Genomic DNA, 20,842 nt, shown 5'->3' on the forward strand with positions numbered 1-20,842 from the left:
GCGCCGCGCTGCCTGCCGGGACACGTAGTCCTCCCGCGCCAGGGCCGCAGGACCGCCCTTTGGCCGGACTACATATCCCAGCAGCCCCTCCCGGAACTGCCGCTCCCCGCCGCGATTGGGCCCCCTGTGTGGGAGCGCTGAAAGACGATTGGCTGAGCGGCGGTCTGTCACGCGGGCTCCCCGTGCTGGGCGGAGCTATTTCCCCCCAACCCAGCGTGAGGGGACTGCCGGGGGTCGGTGGCGGCCCCGGCGGGGAGGGCTGAGGGGCCGCCCCGGGAGAGGCAGGGCCGGGGCCGCCCCTTCCCTCCATGCCCGGGGCAGGGAGGAGGAGCCGCCGGCGCCGCGGGGTGGTGGCCGCCCCTCTCCCCGCCGGGAAAGGCGAAGCCGCAGCGGCGCCGCTCGCTCGGCAGCCCCGGCGCGGGAGGGCGGCGGCGGCTGTCGGGGGCACCGGCCCGCGCTGCCTCCCATGCGGCGCGGGCAGCGGGCTCTGCGCTCGCCGCGGCCGCGCTCGTCGTCGTCTGTGTGGGCGGGCTGGCGGCTGCCGGGAGCCCGCCATGGGGCGGCCGCGCCGGGGCTGCTGAGAAGGAGGAGGCGGCGGCTGCGGCGGGGGAGCAGCGGCCGGGCGGCCCCATGGAGGAGCGGGAGGGCGAGGTGCGCTGGGACGGGCTGTGCAGCCGGGACGCCGCCGCCCGCGCCGCCGCCCTGGACACCATCGGGCAAGCCGTGCTCCGCCGCGCTGAGAGCGTCGCCTCCGGGGCGGCCGCCGACGGGCTGCCGGTGCCCGCCGCCCGGGACGGGCTGGGCGACGCGCTGGCCCGCCTGCTCATGCTGTCCAAGCGGTGCCCCTTCCCCGACGTGAGGGAGAAGAGCGAGGCGATCCTCGGCGGGGTGCAGGTGAGCGCGGCACGCCGCCCCTTCGCCTTTGGGACCGGCCCGCGGGCTCTCCCGGCCCCGGCCCACGCAGGGCGCCCTCAGGGTTCATCTGTGCCCCGAGGTGGGCGTCTGATCCGCCCTGTCAGATTTATTCCTGCAATTAATACGTGCTAAGTGCTCCCCACCCCTACGGCTGTCTCCCTGAATAAACACTTGGAAAAGCGTTATTGAAAGGCAGCGGGGGGAGGGAGGGAGGGGGAATATCTCACTGTAGGCACTCAAAAAACACCTGGATATGTTCCTGTGTCACCTGCTCTCGGTGATCCTGCCTTGGCAGTGAGCTTGGACTGGATGATCTCCGGAGGTCCCTTCCAGCCCTAACTATTCTGTGAAAAAGCACGAAGTCTTTCAGTGGAATTCACCATAGAGGATTTGGCAATGAATGGCTGGAAAGTTGGGGCATCCCCAAGGAAGCATTAAAATGACAACTTTAACGCTCTAGTTTCAGTCTGTATGATCAGTGCTGTGGTATTACCCTGTTAACTTTACCAGAGAAGCAGGAAGGATTTGGGTATTGATATTAGTGTTGCCAATTGAAAATATAAATGGGAAGTCTTGGAGCTTTTACAAGCCATGTGAGCTTGTTGTTAAGGCAGAGCCTGTCAGAATGCCCTTCTTGTTTATTGGTAAATAGTTTTTCCACTGGCATCGATAGGATCCAAACTTTTTTTTTTCAAAGGCATCATAGGCAGCCTGGCCAATAGAGGATTACATTTACTGACCTAATGCTAACAAAAATAAATGTTACTTTGTACTCTTCCACTCTTGCAGTCTAATTATAGTTACTTACATTGCGATTGTCTTGCTCACCTCGAGTTTTTGCACAGATCTCAGAATTCTTGTATCAACGGGTCCAGCAGCACTGCTAAAGCTGCTGCTTTTAGCTGCAGAGTAGGAAAAGGAAATTCGGGGATTTCTTTTAATCACAAGTGAATACAGGGAGCTGGGCTTGGAGATAGCTGCCTGCTTCTCACTACTGCCTGCTTTTTCTCCCTGAACTTTAACAGGTTCAATATAGAGACATCCAGGGAAAAATAATAATAATAATATATGAAAGTACTATAGATAGAATAATTTATACATGATATGCATAAATGTGTGTAACATAAATAACATTTTATGTTATTATATATATAGAAATACATTCTGGGTTTGAGTTATTGGAGCTGAAAGAGTCTCTGTTTATTTTGTTTAACTTCTTAGTAGTGTGCAGTGTGATCAATACAGTGTAACTTATTGTACCCAGTTTAGGCTGTGTGTGGGGCTTTTCTCAAAGCTGATGGTTCCACGTGCTCTAAGTGAAAAGCTTGAAGCATGATCTAAGTCAAAAACTGAAGCCAGTGAAACAACCAACCACCCCAAACTTGAATATTCATCTGGCATCTTCCCTGTTAAAGGTTCACATGAGAAGTGAGTCTGTTACCAGTGAGAATGATGAGTTACTGCAACAGACTGCTAAGGGAAGACTTGTTTTTGTCAGGTTCAAAATACCAGTCTATTCAAAGGCCAAACAGCTGGTGATCTCTCACCTAGATTTTGGGGTGAGGTCAGACTACAGGTCTGGATGACTCCCTTTTATGTTTTTATGTATTTGAAGTTAGTGGTCTGTTCAAGTTTTAGTGTGGTTTAGAAACTTTTTTACTAGCTTCTTTTTTTTTTTTTTAACTAAGCCAAAAAATTCTGGCAGAGAATGTCTATCTTCATGCAGCAAATGCAAGTTCAAATGCTGTGGTCCTTGCTGGTTTGATTAATAAACATAGGTGTCAAAGGTTTAATAGCTGTGAAACCAGCTGTACACACAAGGTGCAGTAAAAGTTTACCCATAAGTTAAGCAAAATAAAGTCAAATACAACATTATTTTAAGAAATTTTTTAAAAGCTGCTTTTGTATATTTTCCTTTTCAAGAGCATAGATCTAAGAGAGAAGTATTCTGTATTTTATCAATATAGAGTGGCAAATCTTAGGTCTTGTGTCTGTACTTATAAATTAAAATTTTCATTGTAATCTTTGCATCCAACAAACATTTGTTGGAGAAATAATCCAGTGCAGGTGTTCTGTTTTGAGTGCTGAGGACTATTGCCAGGCATGAAATGCTTTTCTGTTGTTTAATCACCAAGAATAATATTGTTCAGTTCTCTGCAGTGAAGGTGGCAGATAGAGCAAACTGTTAAATTAAATATTATCATCCTCATAGAACTTGTGGCTTTCAGCAGTGCTTCCAAAGGTTAGCTACTTAAGAATGTGAAATCCCATTCAGATCAGCATCAGCACTTGTATTTATCTCCCTGTTTTGGGCTCTGAACCAATACTGAAGTCCACAGCAATATGTACAATAATGCTGTCCAAAGTTATTAAATGGCATGGAGCCCAGGGCAGGAGAGGCAGCTTTGAACCCAGAAGTTCTCCTGTGAACTGGGGCTCCCCTCATTCTCTCTCCTGTGGGATGCTCCATCCCAGACTAGAACTCTGAGCCTGGACTCATTTATCTCTTTTTGTTCCTGCCCACCCCAGCTGCCTTAATATGGAGAACTGCAAAATGTGCATTATTCATCTTTCAGATTTGCTTCCAGCATAAGTCAGTGAGGACATCATCAAAGATTAGAATTTTCCATGTGGACTGGTTGCTATTTCTTTCTTTGAGTTAGTGCCCTCTTGCCTGGTGGGGCAGTCAGCAAATATTTAGGCATGAGCAGCTGGTGCTCCTGGTGATTTTGCAGCTTTGTGTCCGGAGCAGGTTGGTAGAGTGAATTGTATGGCTGGTGCAGGCTGCAGGCTGGGCAGCAGCTGTGTCAGCATGGCATCCCTCTAAGCCTGCCTTTGTTATCTTTTGGGGTTTCTTTCCCCTGGATAAAAATTCCTCTGATGTATGGTGGGCTGCTAAGTGTGCAGCTTTCTTCTTTGCTATTAATAAATAGCATTAATAATGATATTATTAATAAATAATATTGCTTGTATCAGAATCTGTAGAATTAATTATTGCTTAACATAAATTCCTGTTGATTTGACTTATGTTCAGGATAATGAGTTTTCTCATTGTAGGCTCTATGTCTTTATATGTATAATAACATATACTTTTTTACCTGAGAGAATACATAGGTTTTCCCATTTAGAATAAATGAGTTGTTTTTGTAAAGGTTATTATAAAGACAATGGCAGCAAATGAGTTCCCTTTCTTCTAATTTTTGCTTTTATTAACAAAAGCAAGTTCCTAAAGCCACCTTAACCTCAATGGATAATTTTAAAGATGTTTTAAACATATTTCAATCGCAATGCTTTAACCAAGTGAAAGCAGTTTCAATGCTTGCATTTATACATGTTTGATGAATGGTTTTTGAGGTAAAGCCCCCAAGATGTGTCCTAGGTTCTTGGGAAGTTCTTGCTGATGGGGTGTTTTGCCTGTATTTATAGCACAGTGCCTGTGACCTTGCAGAGTAGTGCGTCACTCGTGCCAGTGCGCTGGGTGTCCGCACACCAGCACAAATATATTGGGAAAGAACAGCAGGGGAATGTCTAAACACGTGCTCATGGACAGTCTTCTGCCAGCCTCTGGTGGATCAATCAGTAATGTAGCAGTGGGATATCAATACAAGGTGTCTGTCCTTAGCTGGAGAAGAATCACTGAAAGGATGAGATGTGATAATTAAAATCTCTTGTAACCATTCAGTGGAGAAAACTCAGCAGGACACACTGGGTGTGTAAATTCATTCTCTTCATAAACAAAGAGAATACAGAGATGGAGGGCAGGTTCTGCTGGTGCAACTGGATTCTAGTCTAGTAGGATAACAGATGACAACAGCATAAAAACCCATAAGTGTCAGAGAATATGGCACACAGAGCTTGACTGGGGGCAAAGGAAGAAAAAGGACAAAGGAAGGACAAGGAAGAAAAAAACAATACCTCTTTGAGAAGTAGTCTAATGATACCAAACACTTGCATTGAAGGGGAAAATTAGTAATGAAAAAATAACTCTGCTCTCTGTTGATCTGTTCATTGATGTCAACAAAGGAAACATATAGAAAGTACACAAAGATGTATGAATAAAACTAGGATGGTCAAAAACATAAGGAGGCATGGCTAAAATGAATATTGGAAGAAAGCAAGAAATAAAAGATGCACAGATTAGTGGATTAACAGATAATGCTGAGGTGATTGAAATGTTTTCTGAAATGGTTAATCCGGCCTGTGTAGTCACTAGCCATAAAAGCATAAATAGTACCTTCCTAGGCTGGAGGGAAAACCTGTAGGTTGCTTGGATAAGCAACAGATTTTAAATCTGGTAGGGCCTGGTGAAATTAATTCCAGGGTGCTCAAAAAAGCAACTAGCTGAAGTGATCTCATGTAGTGGATTGTAATTTCAAGATAATGGAGGGAAGTAGCAGACTCAGATTAATTGGTGCATGCCTCTTCAGTGTGGGCTAAATGGGATGGGATGAAGAGGAAGCTGATGGATTTTAACTGTAGCTCAAAGAAAAAATACTGGACCAGCGTTGAAACACATTTTTAGTGCCTAGGAAAAGAAGCTGAGCAACAGCCAAAGCAGACTTAGCCAGGATAAATTCTTTTAAATCCAGCATTGCTACTGCTTCTGTGATGGAGTAACAGGCCTTGTGGTGCAGAGAGATTCTGTTATATTAATAGATTGATATACTGGAGTCCTCAATGTTCACATGATAGCCTTATTAACAAGCTGGGGAATTGTGATCTATAAACTGCACCTTAGTGAGTAAAATTAGCTGGACAACCATCCCCAGAAGGCAGGTGAGGTCAGGTAACAAGTACTTGGTACAGCCTCTACGAGGTCCAGTCCAGCAAAGGCTTGATTAACAAATATTTATGGTTTGCTGAATGGATTACGAGCCGGGAGGGAGAGTAAGAAAACTGGAGAGCAATCATATAATTTAAAATTACTTAAATATTTAATGTGAGTTTGTAGAATATCTTCTAGTCCTTTGGAGATTTTTTTGTGGAGAAGGTTTGAAGTACTTAGTGGTGGTGTGGTCAGCTAAAAGGAGGCTTAAGATAATATATGCAAAAAGAAGTGTGATGAAAAGGGATTAAAATCCTGCTGCAAAAACAGAGAAAACATGAGCTAGAATGGATGAACAATGGATCTAAATTCCAGAAAGACTTGGATTGGACATTTGGGGAAAATGTCAGTATTAGGATAGACTTATCCATTCATGTTCATCTTTAGATCTAAACTGTTCTTAAACATCAGGCAGGGGTGAGGTGCTTACTTGATCTCTCCCTGGGAAAGGGAGAGCATTGCTAGCTGGATGATTTTTCCTTCCAGCTTCTTTTTCTGTCTTTTGTATTGGTAACTGCTTGGAGGGACTTCAAGAACCATCTAAGTCCTTTCCCTTTGATCTTCAGGAGTGTATTTACCTGACAAACAGTGCTCAAACCTGTGGTCTGAAACCTGTCTCATACATAAAAGCATCAGGTGGGCTTGAAGGGGTGGTTTTGATTCTCTCTTTTTCTCAGGCCTGCTGCTTTAGTGGGTAAATGTATCAGAATTCCAGAGTTTGCTGAGGGCTGTTAGGGCACAGAAGAGAGGGGTCATGTGAGCAGCCAAATAAATTTTCCTGTCTTAAAACCTTGAGGGACTGATTGGGATCTAGGCTTGCTTGGCAGAGGACATGGAAGGGAATATCCTTCCTTTCCAAATCCTGGCAAAATACTTGTATCATTTAAATTAAATGGGCATCCAGAAAGGATGGGAAGATTTCTGGTCATAGCCAAAGCAGACATTGTGTCCTCTGCCACTGTGGTAGCACAAATAAAGCCTCTGCCAGGAGAGGAGGTAGTGATTCCCGTGGGAGAATCCACAGAGGATAAAATAGGAGTTACTTTTCTGTTCCATTGCTGTATTTGTTTTAGCAATGTGAATTCACAAGAGAATTCACTCTTTGCTTTGTGTTTGAGCTCTATGGTGCACACTTGTTAAGAGTAATAAGGATGAAAATTATGCTCATTGCTCCCAAATGGTTTATCCTGATCAGTGGTGTTATGGAAGACTGCCTTTCCAAATCTTTAATCTTCTTGGGGGTAATCTTTGAAAAATGACTTTATAACTTTGTCTAAAGTCTTTTTCAGCCTTCCTGTACAACACTAGTAGTTTTCTTTAGTGAACATTGAGATCTCTAGCTAGGCAGATCTGCTAAGTTTAGGATTTTTGTCCAAGTTAATTTGACTGTGTCCTGCTGCATGATAGGGATGTTCCCCTGTGATTCTTACTGTTGGTCAGCCACCCTAGCAAGGTGTCTCAGTTGAAATTTATAGTCTATTCAAGGTTAAGAATTTAAATATGATATCCTCACTGGTGCTGGCGAATCTGATCCATCTGGAAGCTGACTAGTCCCTCTGCACAATGCCAATACCCAAATCAGTTCCTGTTTCCCACAGTACTCTTCTATACAGTGAATTAAAACATCTTTTTTTGTAAGTTCACTTCATAGCAAAAGCATGTTCTGTCTCTTCCAGATATTGGATGGAATGGGTTTAATTATTCATTGTAGGGTGCTCCCTTCAAAATCCACATGGTGCTTTACCAGATCACTAGTTTAGAAACATCTGTCTGTTATGGGCTTTTTGGTGGTGTTTAATACTCTTGCTTTTCTCAAATTGAGAGAGAATGCTGAAGTAATGACATGATGCTTTAAAATGTTCAGTCTTATTTATGGCATCTGCTGCCTCTGCAGTATTATTGTAAACATGTTCTGATGATGGGTCTGTATCACATGTGTGGGGTCTGGCTGATGTTAATGGAGAAGAATTAATCTTGACATGTCAGGGGATATTCTGAGCAGGCATGTGAAAATATTTCTTAAAGACTTAAATGCTCAATAAAACTCAGATGGCCTTATCTGACTCTTCCCTCCTTCAGCCTACTTGCCTTCTTTCTTAAGGCTTCAGTCTGTTGAGAGAGATGAAGGAAAATTTTCTCTTGCTGAGCTTGTCAACTCCAGAATTGCTGACCTTGGGAATGTCTTTGGTTGGAATAAGGAGTTGCTTGAAAACAGTGGAGGTTCTCAAAGTGATGCCAAGTAGGGCATCTGGGGCACTTCTAATGCTGTTTCTGTGTTTGAGCCTTTCCATAATTTTCCATGCTAATGATGTGTGGCTCTTCGTGTATGGAAATGAGCTTTGCTTAGTCAGCTTTTCCTTAAAATTGTTGGAAATTCCTTTATCTGTAAATTTATGAATTTATGTGATTTTGCTGCATTGATTTTCAGGACGTCATAGCTACAAATTTTATTTGCATGAAGCAGACTTCTGGTACTATCTTGGTTGATATTTATTTTTTTACTTCATTGAAGTGCTTTAAAACTCAAGAAATCAAACAGAAATGTTCCATATCTCTTGCTGTTTAGTAATGAGGTAAGCAATTATAGGATGTACATTGGTGGCTTAGTTCAAAAATATTTGTTCCCTGTCTTTGTTTTTTTGAATAGGAGTTAATACCTAGAGATCTGTAGGAACCAGAAATGCTTCAGCTTGAATGCATTTTGCAAATTGCAGCATCTGTTCTCCTGATCTAGCAGTCACTAAGTCACATGAATGCTTTTTTAGATTTTTTTAAAACTTTCTTTTGGTCCTGCTTCTCTTTCTAGAGGTAATTTTAGAAGTTGGCTGTTCATTTTAACTCATAACTGGATATGATCCTTTCCAGTCTAAACTCATGTTCTAATGTCTCTATCTAAAATTGTTTTTCTTGCTCTGATTCTAGTAGTGTATGGGTAGCAGTGATCCTTCCCCTCTCTGCATTGATTTTCCTAGAAGTTCTGCTCTAAGTTTCCAAAAAGTCAATTTATTTATATTTTTGGGGGGGAGTTTATAATATCATTTGTTTGTCCTGTTTATTAGTAAATAACTGTCCTCATATTGGGCTTTTGGCATACATTTGGCTGATTTTTGCTCACAAATGGGGAAATTTTATGTATCTTGAGGAGGTGTTCAAGCAAAGGGAAAAGCTCTAAGATTTTGCAGTCTTTTGTAAATTAGCATACAATATTAAGTAAAGACAAAGCATGGATTTCTAGATTATGTAAAATAATGTATCTTCTGTTAGCCTGACCAAAGCATATTACTTTAAAGAAAATTACACTGTTTTACTGTGACAAGTGCAAAGTGAGCACTGAAGAAATACTTGCTGTTTTGTCATCTTACTCTTGACTTTTTCTTCAGGTCAGGGTTTCTCCTTTTAAAATAAACATAGTGGAAAAGTACTGAATATACCATTGTGGGCCAGAAAAAAAGGTTTTGAAAGCTTGATTATATTTTCCTGTGGATACCAAGTGTTTAAATTTCCAAAAATATGGTTTGCTGTCAGTATGGTTTTCTATTCCAGTAAATTGTTTACAGTTTAACGGGGATTGGAGAGTGGGAAAAGCTTAGGTTTCTCTCCAGAAATCAGTGGAAACATGGAAATCTTCACTTGAAGCTACATAAATTAATTAAGCCCAAAAAGTTAAGTGTTGACATTTTTTCTTGTTTACTGCCTTTTTGACGTTTTCAGTGACTTTGACTTTTTTTCTTTCCCTTTGTCCTTTTTTTTTTTTTTTTTTTTTTTCTGGAAAGCTTAGGTTAAATTACTGCCAAAAGTTGGTTTGGGAAGGTGAACTGGTTTCATTCTATTTAAACCTAGTAAACAATTTACCATTTTTCTTACTTCAGCTTTATGTAGAAACAAAGTTAGTTCTTTCATGGAATTTTGGGTTAAAAGTATCACCCAGTGCTGTGTTCTAGTGCAAGAATATTACCCAAAAATATACTGGGCTGGTATTTTAAAAATAGAGGTGATGCTGCTTATGTAATCTGATAATGTGTCCCTTCTGTGCAACTGCAAGAACTTACTTTCAATTCAGGCACTGTACTGTAGAAAAGCACTGAAAACTGCTTCTGAAAACACGTTTTTTATTTTTTTTCCCTGTAAATTGGTTAAAAATTGTAACTTTTTTCACTATTCTATGCCTTCTTGAGTCAGTAATAAAGTTTTCTTAGTTTCAGGTCTTTCCTGGCAAGTCTTTGTCTGCCTAAATAGCTGACTGGCTTTGTGGGCCTGAGCTTTGAGACTCAAGATGTAATCACCTCTTCACCAAATTTCTCTCCCTGGGATATTGTTGATTGGTATTGAATTGTTTTTAAACGGTTTTCTTCTGAGACAAATATTTTTGTGAAGGATTTCTTAACCCCTAGAGAGTAAACATGGAATAATATGACATTTATTCAAAGGAGGAATAAACCTGAAAGCGCAAACTTATTTAAAGTTCTGAAGCCTTTCCTGTGTGCATTTTTTTTTCTCCTGTTTTCTTTTTTTGAGGGAGAGGGGATGGTGTTTGTTTCTGGGAGGAGGAGAACCACCTCTTTTCTGAAAGATGTTTTTTCCATTGCAGCTTGTTGCTGAGCCTGTTCTGGTGCTACAAAACTTTTAGCTTTAAATGCAGCCTGTTTGCCAACAGCACATTCCACTCAGATTAAACTGTTTGTTTAGATTTTCCATTTATTTAAATTTTAGTTCTAAACTAGTTTCACATTGATAACCATGTAGAAGAAAGACCAAAGAAAGGAAAAAGTTTAGGAAAAGCTTTCTATTTCTGTGAATTTCGAGTTATGCTGAGTGCAAGCTTATGTCCCTTTACCAGTACTAAATATTTGGCAACTGCTGTGCACAAAACGTTTTCTGGAGCTCACCATGTTAAGAGATAAGGCCTTACCAGGATATGCTTTTGATAGTTGCTGTAACTTCCTTTGTGTCCATTCTGTCCTTCCTACTTGTGTTACAGAGAAGGTTTTGGAAACCTTCTAACTTCACCTAGGTTACATTTTGGTTTTAAGAGTTATGTTTGTAATGGTTGCTTAGATTTACCTAGAAATTGATGTATAAATAGTGTTCTGTAAGAGAAGCCTAATTCTGACATTTTTATTGCTACTGTTCTGTTCCACGAGGCAGGAAAATAAGCCAAATGGAAAAGAAATGCTTTTGTCTGGCTTTTAGAAGGCATATTGGTATCTTGGCTTGTAGTGTTCTGCTTTTCTTGCTATTCAGAACATGGCAACTCTGCTTGGCTGATATTGTCTATAATCTGTCAGAAGAGTATGTGTAAATTGGAAATGTCAAATGTTGCTTCTTTTTTTCATTATTCAGTGTCAGGCCTTTTTGTTAAAAGATTCAAGGTTTTGAGTAAGGTTTCACTAGGAATGAAAGCTGTTTTTTAATGCAGAAGATACCATTTGTAATGTGCAATGTAAAAATCTTAATTTTAGATTCTAAAGGTGGTAGTTAACTCTTTGTAGCTTATACATTAAATGAATACCTGAGATTGAAGCATAGACTGTTCTGTGGTTTTTTTGTAGAGTTTTTGGTATGTTTGTGTATAGTGATAGAAGACTTGGGAAAAGTGCTGCTTTTATACACTCTGAATTTAGTGTGCAGATCATTACTCGTAAGGGCAGTGGAAAACATGGCTGCTTCATGATGCAGAAATTAATTTGTACTGGTAAGCTGTGCTTCCCTTATATGTGGCTTCCCCTGTGTTCCTCCTCTCAGAGCCCAGGTCTGTGGTGTAGAGTGTCACACATCCACAGGTTTTGGGGGGAGGTGCAGTTCTTGGCTGGCAGAGTTCTGGGGTAGGGTAGCCACGTGCCTCAAAAGTCATTTCCAGTGGCAATCAATCTTCATGCATGTGCATAAAAACATGCTAAGGCAATTGCAAAGTTCTGATGGGAATCTCACATGGAAGCTAAATGACTTGCTGGCTGTTCCTTCAAAAAATCAGTTGCTAAAAAATACTTGGGAAGATGTCCTGAGGTCAAAAAAATGAATGGATTTTACAGAGAATAAAATCAGATTTTAATACTATCTTTTAAACCCCTTCTTGATTGTGTTGGGAAACGGAAAATTTCTCTAGTTGCACACTCACTCAGACTCGCAAATTCCGTTTAACAATAACTTCATGAATAAGCATTTGCCTTTTGAGGAATAAAATGTCTTCGATATAATCTCAGAGTTTGTGTCAGGGATGCTGGCGTGGGAGGGCCAAAGCTTGAAGTTTTGTTGAAAGTCTCTGGTTTTAGTGCAAACTTATCCCAGGTTATCCTTTGCTAATATAACCTGTCTGGTTCTGTCCTGTGTGATGGTCTGGTGTGAAATTTTTCTTTTTGTAGCTAGCTGTTTTAGACAGCTGTAAGGAGACACCACCTTGATTCTGTAACAGAAACAAACATACATGTCTATCATCATGTGTTTTCCAAACTTCAGCAGAAAAATGAATACTGATCTTTTGAACATTTGCCCTGTGTACTTGTTGAGGGTGGAGTGACTGGTCCTGCTGCTGAACCACGAGGTGCTGAAAGGAACCCCTTGCTTTCTAAACTCCTTCTCAGAGAGAGGTCCAGGTGTGGCTGGATCCAGTCTTAGCCCCAATGTTCTTTCCTGTACAGTATAAAAGCTAGAAATGCTAGCAGTGTATGCATAGGATAGAACAGAGCACTATTGTAAAGCAATTATAGTAAAGCTTGCAGGAAGGAATAATTAAGTGAAGTGGATGTAACTCACCCTACCAATGCTCGTGGGCAGGTCTCTCTCCTAACCCTGAGGAGTGTCAAGAGGGAATATGCTAGAGAAACCTTACCTTATGGAAGTGGACTGGGCTTTGGTAGCATAAAGTGACCAACTGCCAGGTCAGCTTAGCAGCTTGTCTGCCAAATCTTTGCCTCACTATCAGGATACTGCACTGGGGTTTAGTGCAGTTCAACACCAAAACCAGCCCATGGCCTGAGCTCAGGCCACCACTGATAGCTGTGCAAACAGGACATTGTCCAAGTTGCTTGACCACTTTAGGGGTAGAGTATCCTGCCACAGTACTACTTGAATTCATTTGTTTAAAAATAACAGTGGCCAATCCAAGTAGACAGGAGTGGTAAAAAGCATTGAGCTCCTTTGTTGTCTAAAGCTGCTAAGAAATATAAGTGGAAATCAAATTGGAAAGAGGATGTGCTGTAAGTTTTTATTATGAATATACAATATAAGAGGCAATCTAACAAAGAACTAACTCTAAATTCTGAAGCCAAGCATAATTTTGAAATAGAATGAAGTGGTTTTCCTAGGGATAGCATCATGTGAAATATCTTCTCCTTCTATATGTAATAGAAGCCAGAGATAATAGAATTTAATAGCCTAATTTGAGACTAGATTCCTTTATCTGGTACAATGGTAGATTCTGATGCTCATTGAAATAAAGCTCTCCATCTCCAACAGACTAAGACAGTCTTCACGTGGATAATAAAGTCTGTAAACTACTTTCTTTTCAAAATAGTGTGATACCACTTACATAGTTTCTGTTTCTGAATATTGAGCTCTCTGAGAAGTCTTGAACCCTGAGACTTCGAAATGGCAAGGGGAAGCTTCTTTGAAGAAGTTATTTGAGTTCTTAACAATTCTGAATGTTATGGAATGATAAGGAATTGAAGCAGCATGCTGTATAATATTCTGTTGCAACAATGTTCTGCTACTGTAAGAAAATATAGAAGAGAATCTGCTATTATGTCCTTGTGGAAGTTGCTTCTCTTCATGTAACTAGTTGGGATCATGACTCTTCACAGAGTTGAGTTGGAAATCTGGCATCATCTGCAGGAGAGCATCCTAAAGAGAATGCTCTCATTATTGATGCAAATTCTAAATTTCTAGAAAGCTCTTACAGCAATCTTTTTTATTTCTCTCTTGTAGTGGAGATCAAGTCCAGGAAATGTGTGTGGCAGATTATTTAATAAAAAATGGATTTTAGTTTTTTACCCCCTTGGCTCTGTATTTGTGTTGGGTTTGCATGGCAAGATTTTGGTTTCATAGCAGCTACAGGGGTGACTCCTGTGAGAAGCTGCTGAAAATCTCCCAAAAGTCCATTTGGCTCCAGTTTGGGCCTATCACTGGCCAAGGCCAAGCCCATCAGTGACAGTGGTGGTACCTCTGGGAAAATGTCTTTTAGGAAAGGGGAAAAAGCCCTGGGTAATAGCAGCTGGAGTGAGAGAAGGGAGGGATATGTGAGAGGAACTGCTCTGCAGACAAGGGCAGTGAAGAAGGAAGGGGAAGTGGTGTTTTAGGGGCTGGAGCTGAGATTCCATTGCAGCCCATGGTCCTGACCATGATGAGACAGGACGTCCTGGTGGAGGTCTGTGGTGGAGCAGTTCTCCACCTACAGGGTGTGGAGGATCCCACACCAGAGCTGATGGATGCCTGAGGAAGTCTGGGAGCCTGTGCTGTAGCAGGCTCCTGGCAGCACTTGTGGCCCTGTGGAGAATGGAGCTGTAGAGGTTTTGCTGGCAGGATTTGTGACCCTGAGGGGGATCCATGCTGGATCAGTCCGTTCCTGAATGGCTCCACCCCAAGCTGGAGCAGTTCAAGAAGAATTGCAGCCCTGAGGAAGGATGCACTTTGGAGAAGTTCATGGAGAGCTGCCTCCTGTGGAGAGAGACCCCTGGAGCAGGGGAGGAAGGAACGGCAGAGACAATGTATCTGACCACAACCCCATTCCCTGTTCCCCTGCATTGCTAGGGAAGAGGAAGTAGAAAAAATTGTGAGGGAAGTTAAGCCCAGGAAGAAAGTGGGGTTGGGGGGGGATAAGATGCTTGAAATTTTGGGTTTATTTCTCATTATCTTACTATGATTTATTAATAATTTAAATTAATTTCCCCAAATCAAGTATGTTTTGCCTGTGATGGTAACTGCTGAGTGAATGATCTCTCTCTGTCCTTACCTTGGCCTACAAGCTTCTTTTATTACATTCTGTCTCCCTGACTAGCTGAAGAAGGGAGGGATAGAGCAGCTTTGGTGGAGACCTGGCACGCAGCCACCATCAAAACACCACAATATTGGAACTAGTTTGTTGGTGTGTTTTCTTGAGAGTGAAATTTAGAATTTGCCAGAATATCAGTGTTTATTTGGTTGTTACAAAGTTGATTGATGTTCTGCTTTTTGTGAAAATGCGCTGCTTTTGACAAAGTGCTTGCAGGAAAAGGCTTCCTGGGTAATAAATGAAAGTCCCATGAAGAACAGCAAGAAAAATACCCTTAGAATAGCCAAAAACTATGAACATGAAGGTCTCACATTGCAGTCTCTGGTTTGCCTCTCTTAGGTAAGTGGCTTGTGAACACAGTTGAACAGACAAAGTAGATCTTCTCAAGCATTAGGAGTTTCATGTTTTCATTTAAAGTTGTAAAAATCTTAGAGCATTTGCCTTGGGTGTATCAGTATCTCATTCAAGCCTGAGTGGGATCTGTACTGAACTGGAATTTGAAACTTGCTCTGCCTCATCTCAAAACTTAACTTGGCCCTTAAAATCATTTTTATTGACAAGATGTCACATTGAGAAATAAATACCTGAGGTCTTAAAATTCCACCAAGTTAGGAGAAAACCACATTTTGTCCACAATTATTTACCTCAGTCCAAAAGTGCTTAATATTAAAGCCAAAGTAGTGTGAAAGCTTTGAAGGCCTTGTAAGGTGGGTGAAGAATTTAACCTGAGTAGTGGTAATCCAGTTAGATTAATGAGGTGAGTTGAACAAGAATTTTGTTGAAGACTGAAAATGCTAAAATGATTTCTCCAATCAAAACATTAAGTATTTATCTTCTCTTTCTTTTTAGAACACCTCTAAACATGTTGCCTTCAGAAATCTAGGATTAAATACATGTTTGCATGGCTTTTTTAAATTTCAGCTTCTGGGATCTTTTTTTGAAGTGGGGGAAAGTGTGTTGTGCTACAGAAATAGGACACAATTTGGTTTTGTACCACAAGAGGAAAACATTTTTCTTTATTCAGGATAAATTTGTTATTATATTAAACACATTTGTTTAATTAGATTGTTGTGGTAGGATTTGGGTTTTTTTTTTCCTTGATTTTCTTCTGAAGTATTTCTTGTCTTAGCAGTAGTATTTTGGGCACTGAAAAAAGTCCCATCTGCCTGTTATTCTTGGGAGCAGCCCTAAATTGCCAGAATGGCTGCTCCTGTGTGGTGGAGTGAAGCATGCATGTGCTTGCAGGGTTGAGGCCCCTGTGCTGGTTGGTCTGGCCAGAAGCATCTTGAAGTGTTGCTGCAGGATTCTGTTTCAAAACTCACTTAGTACTTCCATTTGCTCCGAACAATCACGTGCCTCCTCTTACAGGTGTCAGGTTTCCCTGAGTTCCAGTGGCCATAAGTGTGATCACTGTGCCAAGCTGACACTCACACTTGTCTCTTAATCTGAGAAGTCACACTGTGAGTAGAGAGATGCAGGAAGCAACTTTTGGATGGGCCATATGGAGCCTGGAGGCAGTGTCTCTATTTATTTGTGTGGTTAAATGCAATGTCATGAATGCAGCTGCAGTATTTTCAGGACTAAATTGGTTCAGTGTGGGCTACCAGGTGTGCCAGTTACCACAGCAGTAAATAGGCATTCCTCACTTGTACATGCTTCACAGAATTCCTCATGGAATGAACTGAAGCTGGTGCACCTGCTCCAGGAAGATGTAATGAATTTGAAGGAACACTTGGGGGAGACTTCATGTCTCATGTTTTGTTGCCAGTTTTTTATGTGTTTGAAGTGCCATCAATGTAAATGGAGGTGTATTACTCTAAAACTCTTGAAAAATGAAACTAAAATGTCCCTTTTATCTCATGCTATTTCTGTTTGCAGAACAGTAACATGAAAACTTCTTGAGATGGAGCATATTTTTAGGGTTTTTTTTGTTGGTCATGATATCTTGCTAGTTTTCTTTAGATACAATGTAATAGTAACTGACTTAAAGCAGTGATGATTGACACAGTCATAGGAAAGGGAGAAGAAAAATATTAATGAATAAGAAGTTTATGATAGTAGGTGCATCAGCACCTTATATATTAATTATGAATATTCACCACTATATTCAAGTTTCATGCCTGATGTAGTAGATAGAAAGAAGCACTCAGAAAATCTCGCGATGTCACAAAAAGCAGTAAAATTCCTCTCCCCCTAACTTCTAGTGATAAAAAATCACCCAAAAATGTAATCCCCCCTAACATTAATAACTTTCTACTCCTTACTAACCAATTACAGTAAAATAAAACCCCTGACATAAAAAAAAACTCTCCCGAGTATAAAACCCGACGAAACAAAACAATAAAAACCTTTAAACCGTCCACCATACTAGTGCTAGCGTGTGTTCTTAGCCCAAGTAACCCTAAAAAATTTGAGTCACCGTACCATTTCCTCAAAGCCAAGTCGCCTCACCTTACATCAAAAAACAACACCTATTTCTATTTTAATTCATGATCGTCACTATTTCAGTTTTGTAAGGCATTTATCTCCAACTGAAACTTCCCTAATACTACCTTTGTACTGTTAATGAAGCTGTGGCATCAATATGTCTTTCAAAAAAACAAAACTGAAAGAAGGAAAAAGGCACTCACTGCACAAAGTCACCACATCTGAACACAGGAGGCATACACTCCCACGTATTAAAAAAAAACCCCAAAGCCAAAACAACAACAGAAAAAAATCCCCTACCCAACTACAGTGATGTTTTAATAACTGAAAGAGTTGGGGTCAGAAAGCTGAGGTTTGTGAAGGAAATCAGTCCTGAGTGTGTATGATGGTGTCTTCTGTTGCTGGCTGTGGCACTGACTTTCCCCAGTCTAACCAGAAAATACTAGCAGAGGTACTAAGTGAAAATAATAGCCATAATCAGTCTGTTTTCTTTTTCTGAAGGATCTACCAAAGGATCTATATGAAGGACTTTAGGGGAAATGAAACTATTAGAAGACTTTGGTGAATAACTCTTAACTTTATTTTGAGCTTATCTGAAAAGAATTTTAAACTAGCACATGGCACCTAACCAGTTTTTCTGAGAACAGATTCAACACAAGAGTGGATTCTAGGTGGGAAGAGAGGGGTGACATTTAAGATTTTAGGACTTTTTAGTTCCTGTTGAACAAAATTAAACAATAAATATGTTTAAGCTATCTCTGGAATTAAATATTTTTTTTCTACTGAACTGTATTATCTTAAGTAAAATAATGTGTTGTGTGACAGTGTTGCTATTTGCCTTTTTTTTTCTTAATTCCAAGAGAGTAAAACTACTGCATTGTCAAGGCTAAAATCTGTTTAAATACTGTTAATTGTCCACTATTATAAAGAGAGACAGTGGAAAATATAATTTTTTGGCAGTCCTCACTAGCTAGAAGAAATACATTCTTTGCTGTGTGACTGTGGTGCACAGGAGTTGCTGGTGTGTGCTCAGAGGGACCCTGCATGTTGAAACTTCCTAGCTGCATTTTAGCTTTTATCCTGCTGTATGGCAAGGCCTCATCCAGTGGGAAAGGTGTTCTACTTAATGTAGCAATGACCTGGCTGTAGCAATGACCCAACAGACTGCTTGTGTCCCCAGAGATTTCCTACTTACTACTGTCTAATGCATCAGAACATAGGTGGTATTTTTAGTGAAAGAAGAAGGCTGGAGCTTGTGGCCTCTTAGATCCAAATACTCTTCAAATTCTTTAACTCCCTTACTATTTGCATGCAACTGAAAGAATTAGCTTGTATCTTGGAGGTGTTTTCAGGTGCTGTGCTCTACTGTTTCTTACACTTTGTTACTTACTGTTTCCTGCAGCCTCCTACAGAGGAATGGTAGTTCAGCCACTTGGGATACATTTAGGTCATGATTGTGACAAAGCTTACAGCATTTTCATTGACAAGTTTGTCGCTTCTTTATCATTGATATATTGTTCACAGTAACAATAAAAGAGGTGAGGTTCTGCAACAGATGGCACTATAGGAAAAAGTAACCCTAACAGGAAAATGTTCTCCCTACAGTAGAACAAAAACATAAAAATTGAAAGTTGAAATAATGTAGGTAGACTCAACTTCTGGTAGTTGCTATTTGTAGTACAGCTGGTTGTTTTTGGTTTTGGTGGGTTTTGGGTTTTTTTTTTGTTTGTTTGTTTTTTTTCTTGGTTGGGTTTTGGGGATTTGTTTGTTTGTTTTAAATGGAATAAGATAACTTCAGATTTCTGCACTTACAGCCACCAACGTGGGGGTTCCTCTGTCCTGTGTTATAATTATTTGTCAAGAAAAAGGTTCTGGTTTTCACTAAGTCGCTGAAAGACAATGATGGAGTCTAAAGACAGGAGCTGAGTTCAGGAAGCTTGTGTTTATAACCCGACTCAGGGCTTCAAAACTCAGGATCCTTCTAAGCCTTTAGCCAAAGTCAGTGAGCATCTAGGCAGAACCTCATCAGATACTCAGCCATGCTTAAGGCTGTTTCAGGTCTGGAAGTGGGCAGTAGTTCCACGCTTGTGCTCAAGTAAGCTCACTGTGGATCCAGAGGTTAAATGTTTCCTCCTATCTCCTCTCAGGGCTTGCAGAACATGGTGTTCTTGGAGCATGTTTACTGAAGACCTATCAGATGGGCTTTGTACAAAACAAACCAGAGCTACCCCTCCCACTCCTGAGAAATAGCTTAGTGGTTAGAGCGTTTCCAAAGAGTGAGAGCTCTGGGTTCAGCACCTTTTCTCCTTGAGGTGGTTCAAAGTCAGGCCCCTTACATGCCTGGGCTCCCAAGATGAGAGAATTGAAGTAGCTTTTGCTCTCATTTTGAGGCCTGTGAACAAGCTAAGAATTGCATGTAAAGCAGGACTAATGCAGTTGGAAGTGCTGGCTGTGTCGCCATCATTAAACAGCTTAACTTTATTTAGAGAGGAGGTGAAGTCACCTTGGGCCCATTAATGACTGGGACTTGGCCTCTGTCTTGATTAAGTGATCTCATTGGTGAGAGCACCAGTCTCGGCTTGAGGTTGTGGTCGTGAATAGATGCAGTTGCCTTTCTGTGGTGGGCAGAAAGCTCTAGCACAGTGAGAGATGAGATAAGGCACTCCTGTCTTTGGTGCTTCCTGTTGGTTAACTTAGGTGACTTCCAACTTGACCTACAGGTTTTGTGAATGCTAGTTAAGGTGCATTACCCTCCTTAATTTCTGTGTAACTGTAGAAAAGATAACTTTTGTGTTCCTGGGTAATAGAATGAAGTGTGATCTTTGCTAAGACACTTGAAGAAATGTTGTCTTCAACATCGTTGGACTTGTCTGCACAGTGTTTATTGTATTTGTAAATTTGACCTTCCACTAAGGTGGTACTTCGTTGAAATACTATTTAGTGGCTTCTACACTAGATAACTAAACTGCCTTTATTATGTTCCTGTGGTGAGAAAGCACATGAAACTTTCAGCTCACAAGCATCTGAAAAGGCAGTTGAAAGTGGAGATATTTTGTAATTTGTTTCTTGCACATGTTTATAGTACCCAATCTGTCCTAATGCATGAGGGCAGTTATCCCCACGTGCTGGAAAACATTGTTTTCTTCAGTGAGGGTCCTTCCTGAAGGCTTGAGAACTTTTCTCTCCTTTTCTAGATCTCCAGACTTCTAATTCATATCCCCTCACACATGAGGGCACTGTAGGTCCATTATTCCTTTATAACTGACTGCCACCTCTTGGTGGAGGTTTGAACCAAAACTGGGTGTCTCTTGGTAATTTTTTTGGGTTTTCTATTTATCTTTCATTTCAGAGAAAAAATGTTTGCATCTAGAAGTTCCCATTAAGGGAAAAGAAGAACAGTTCTTTAAAATATCAATGGGTGTATAAAACGTCATAGAACAGTTTGGCACCTAGAAAGAAAATAATTGGTCTCTAGTGGATTTGCAAGTTGCTTTCAAAATCCAAGTGCAGTGAGATGTGAGTAACCTGCGCTACTGCAGCTTAGTGGCTGGAACAGGGTTGCAGAACCAGCAGGACAGTCTGGAGGAAGAGCAAAACAGTGTCAACAAGTATTGTACACTGGGTTGAGTTTAATAGAGGCTGAAGGTGAAATTCTTCTTGAAGAGAACTGTGTATTCTTGTTGCTATTTAAA

General features: G+C 41.0%; 1 protein-coding gene across 1 annotated transcript in view; it reads left to right on the forward strand.

Annotated features, from left to right (window-relative positions):
• Positions 1–630: 630 nt before the first annotated feature.
• The window catches only part of SESN1 (sestrin 1), a 78,154-nt gene continuing 57,942 nt past the window's right edge, over positions 631–20,842 (forward strand). Inside the window, exon 1 of the mRNA XM_054280343.1 lies at positions 631–894. Coding sequence (XP_054136318.1) covers positions 631–894 — 264 coding nt within the window. The remainder of the gene's footprint in view (positions 895–20,842) is intronic.

Source organism: Melozone crissalis, unplaced genomic scaffold, assembly GCF_028551555.1.
Source record: "Melozone crissalis strain CALT ecotype California unplaced genomic scaffold, PUWL_Pcris_2 ptg000027l_1, whole genome shotgun sequence".
NCBI classification, from domain to species: Eukaryota; Metazoa; Chordata; class Aves; order Passeriformes; family Passerellidae; genus Melozone; species Melozone crissalis.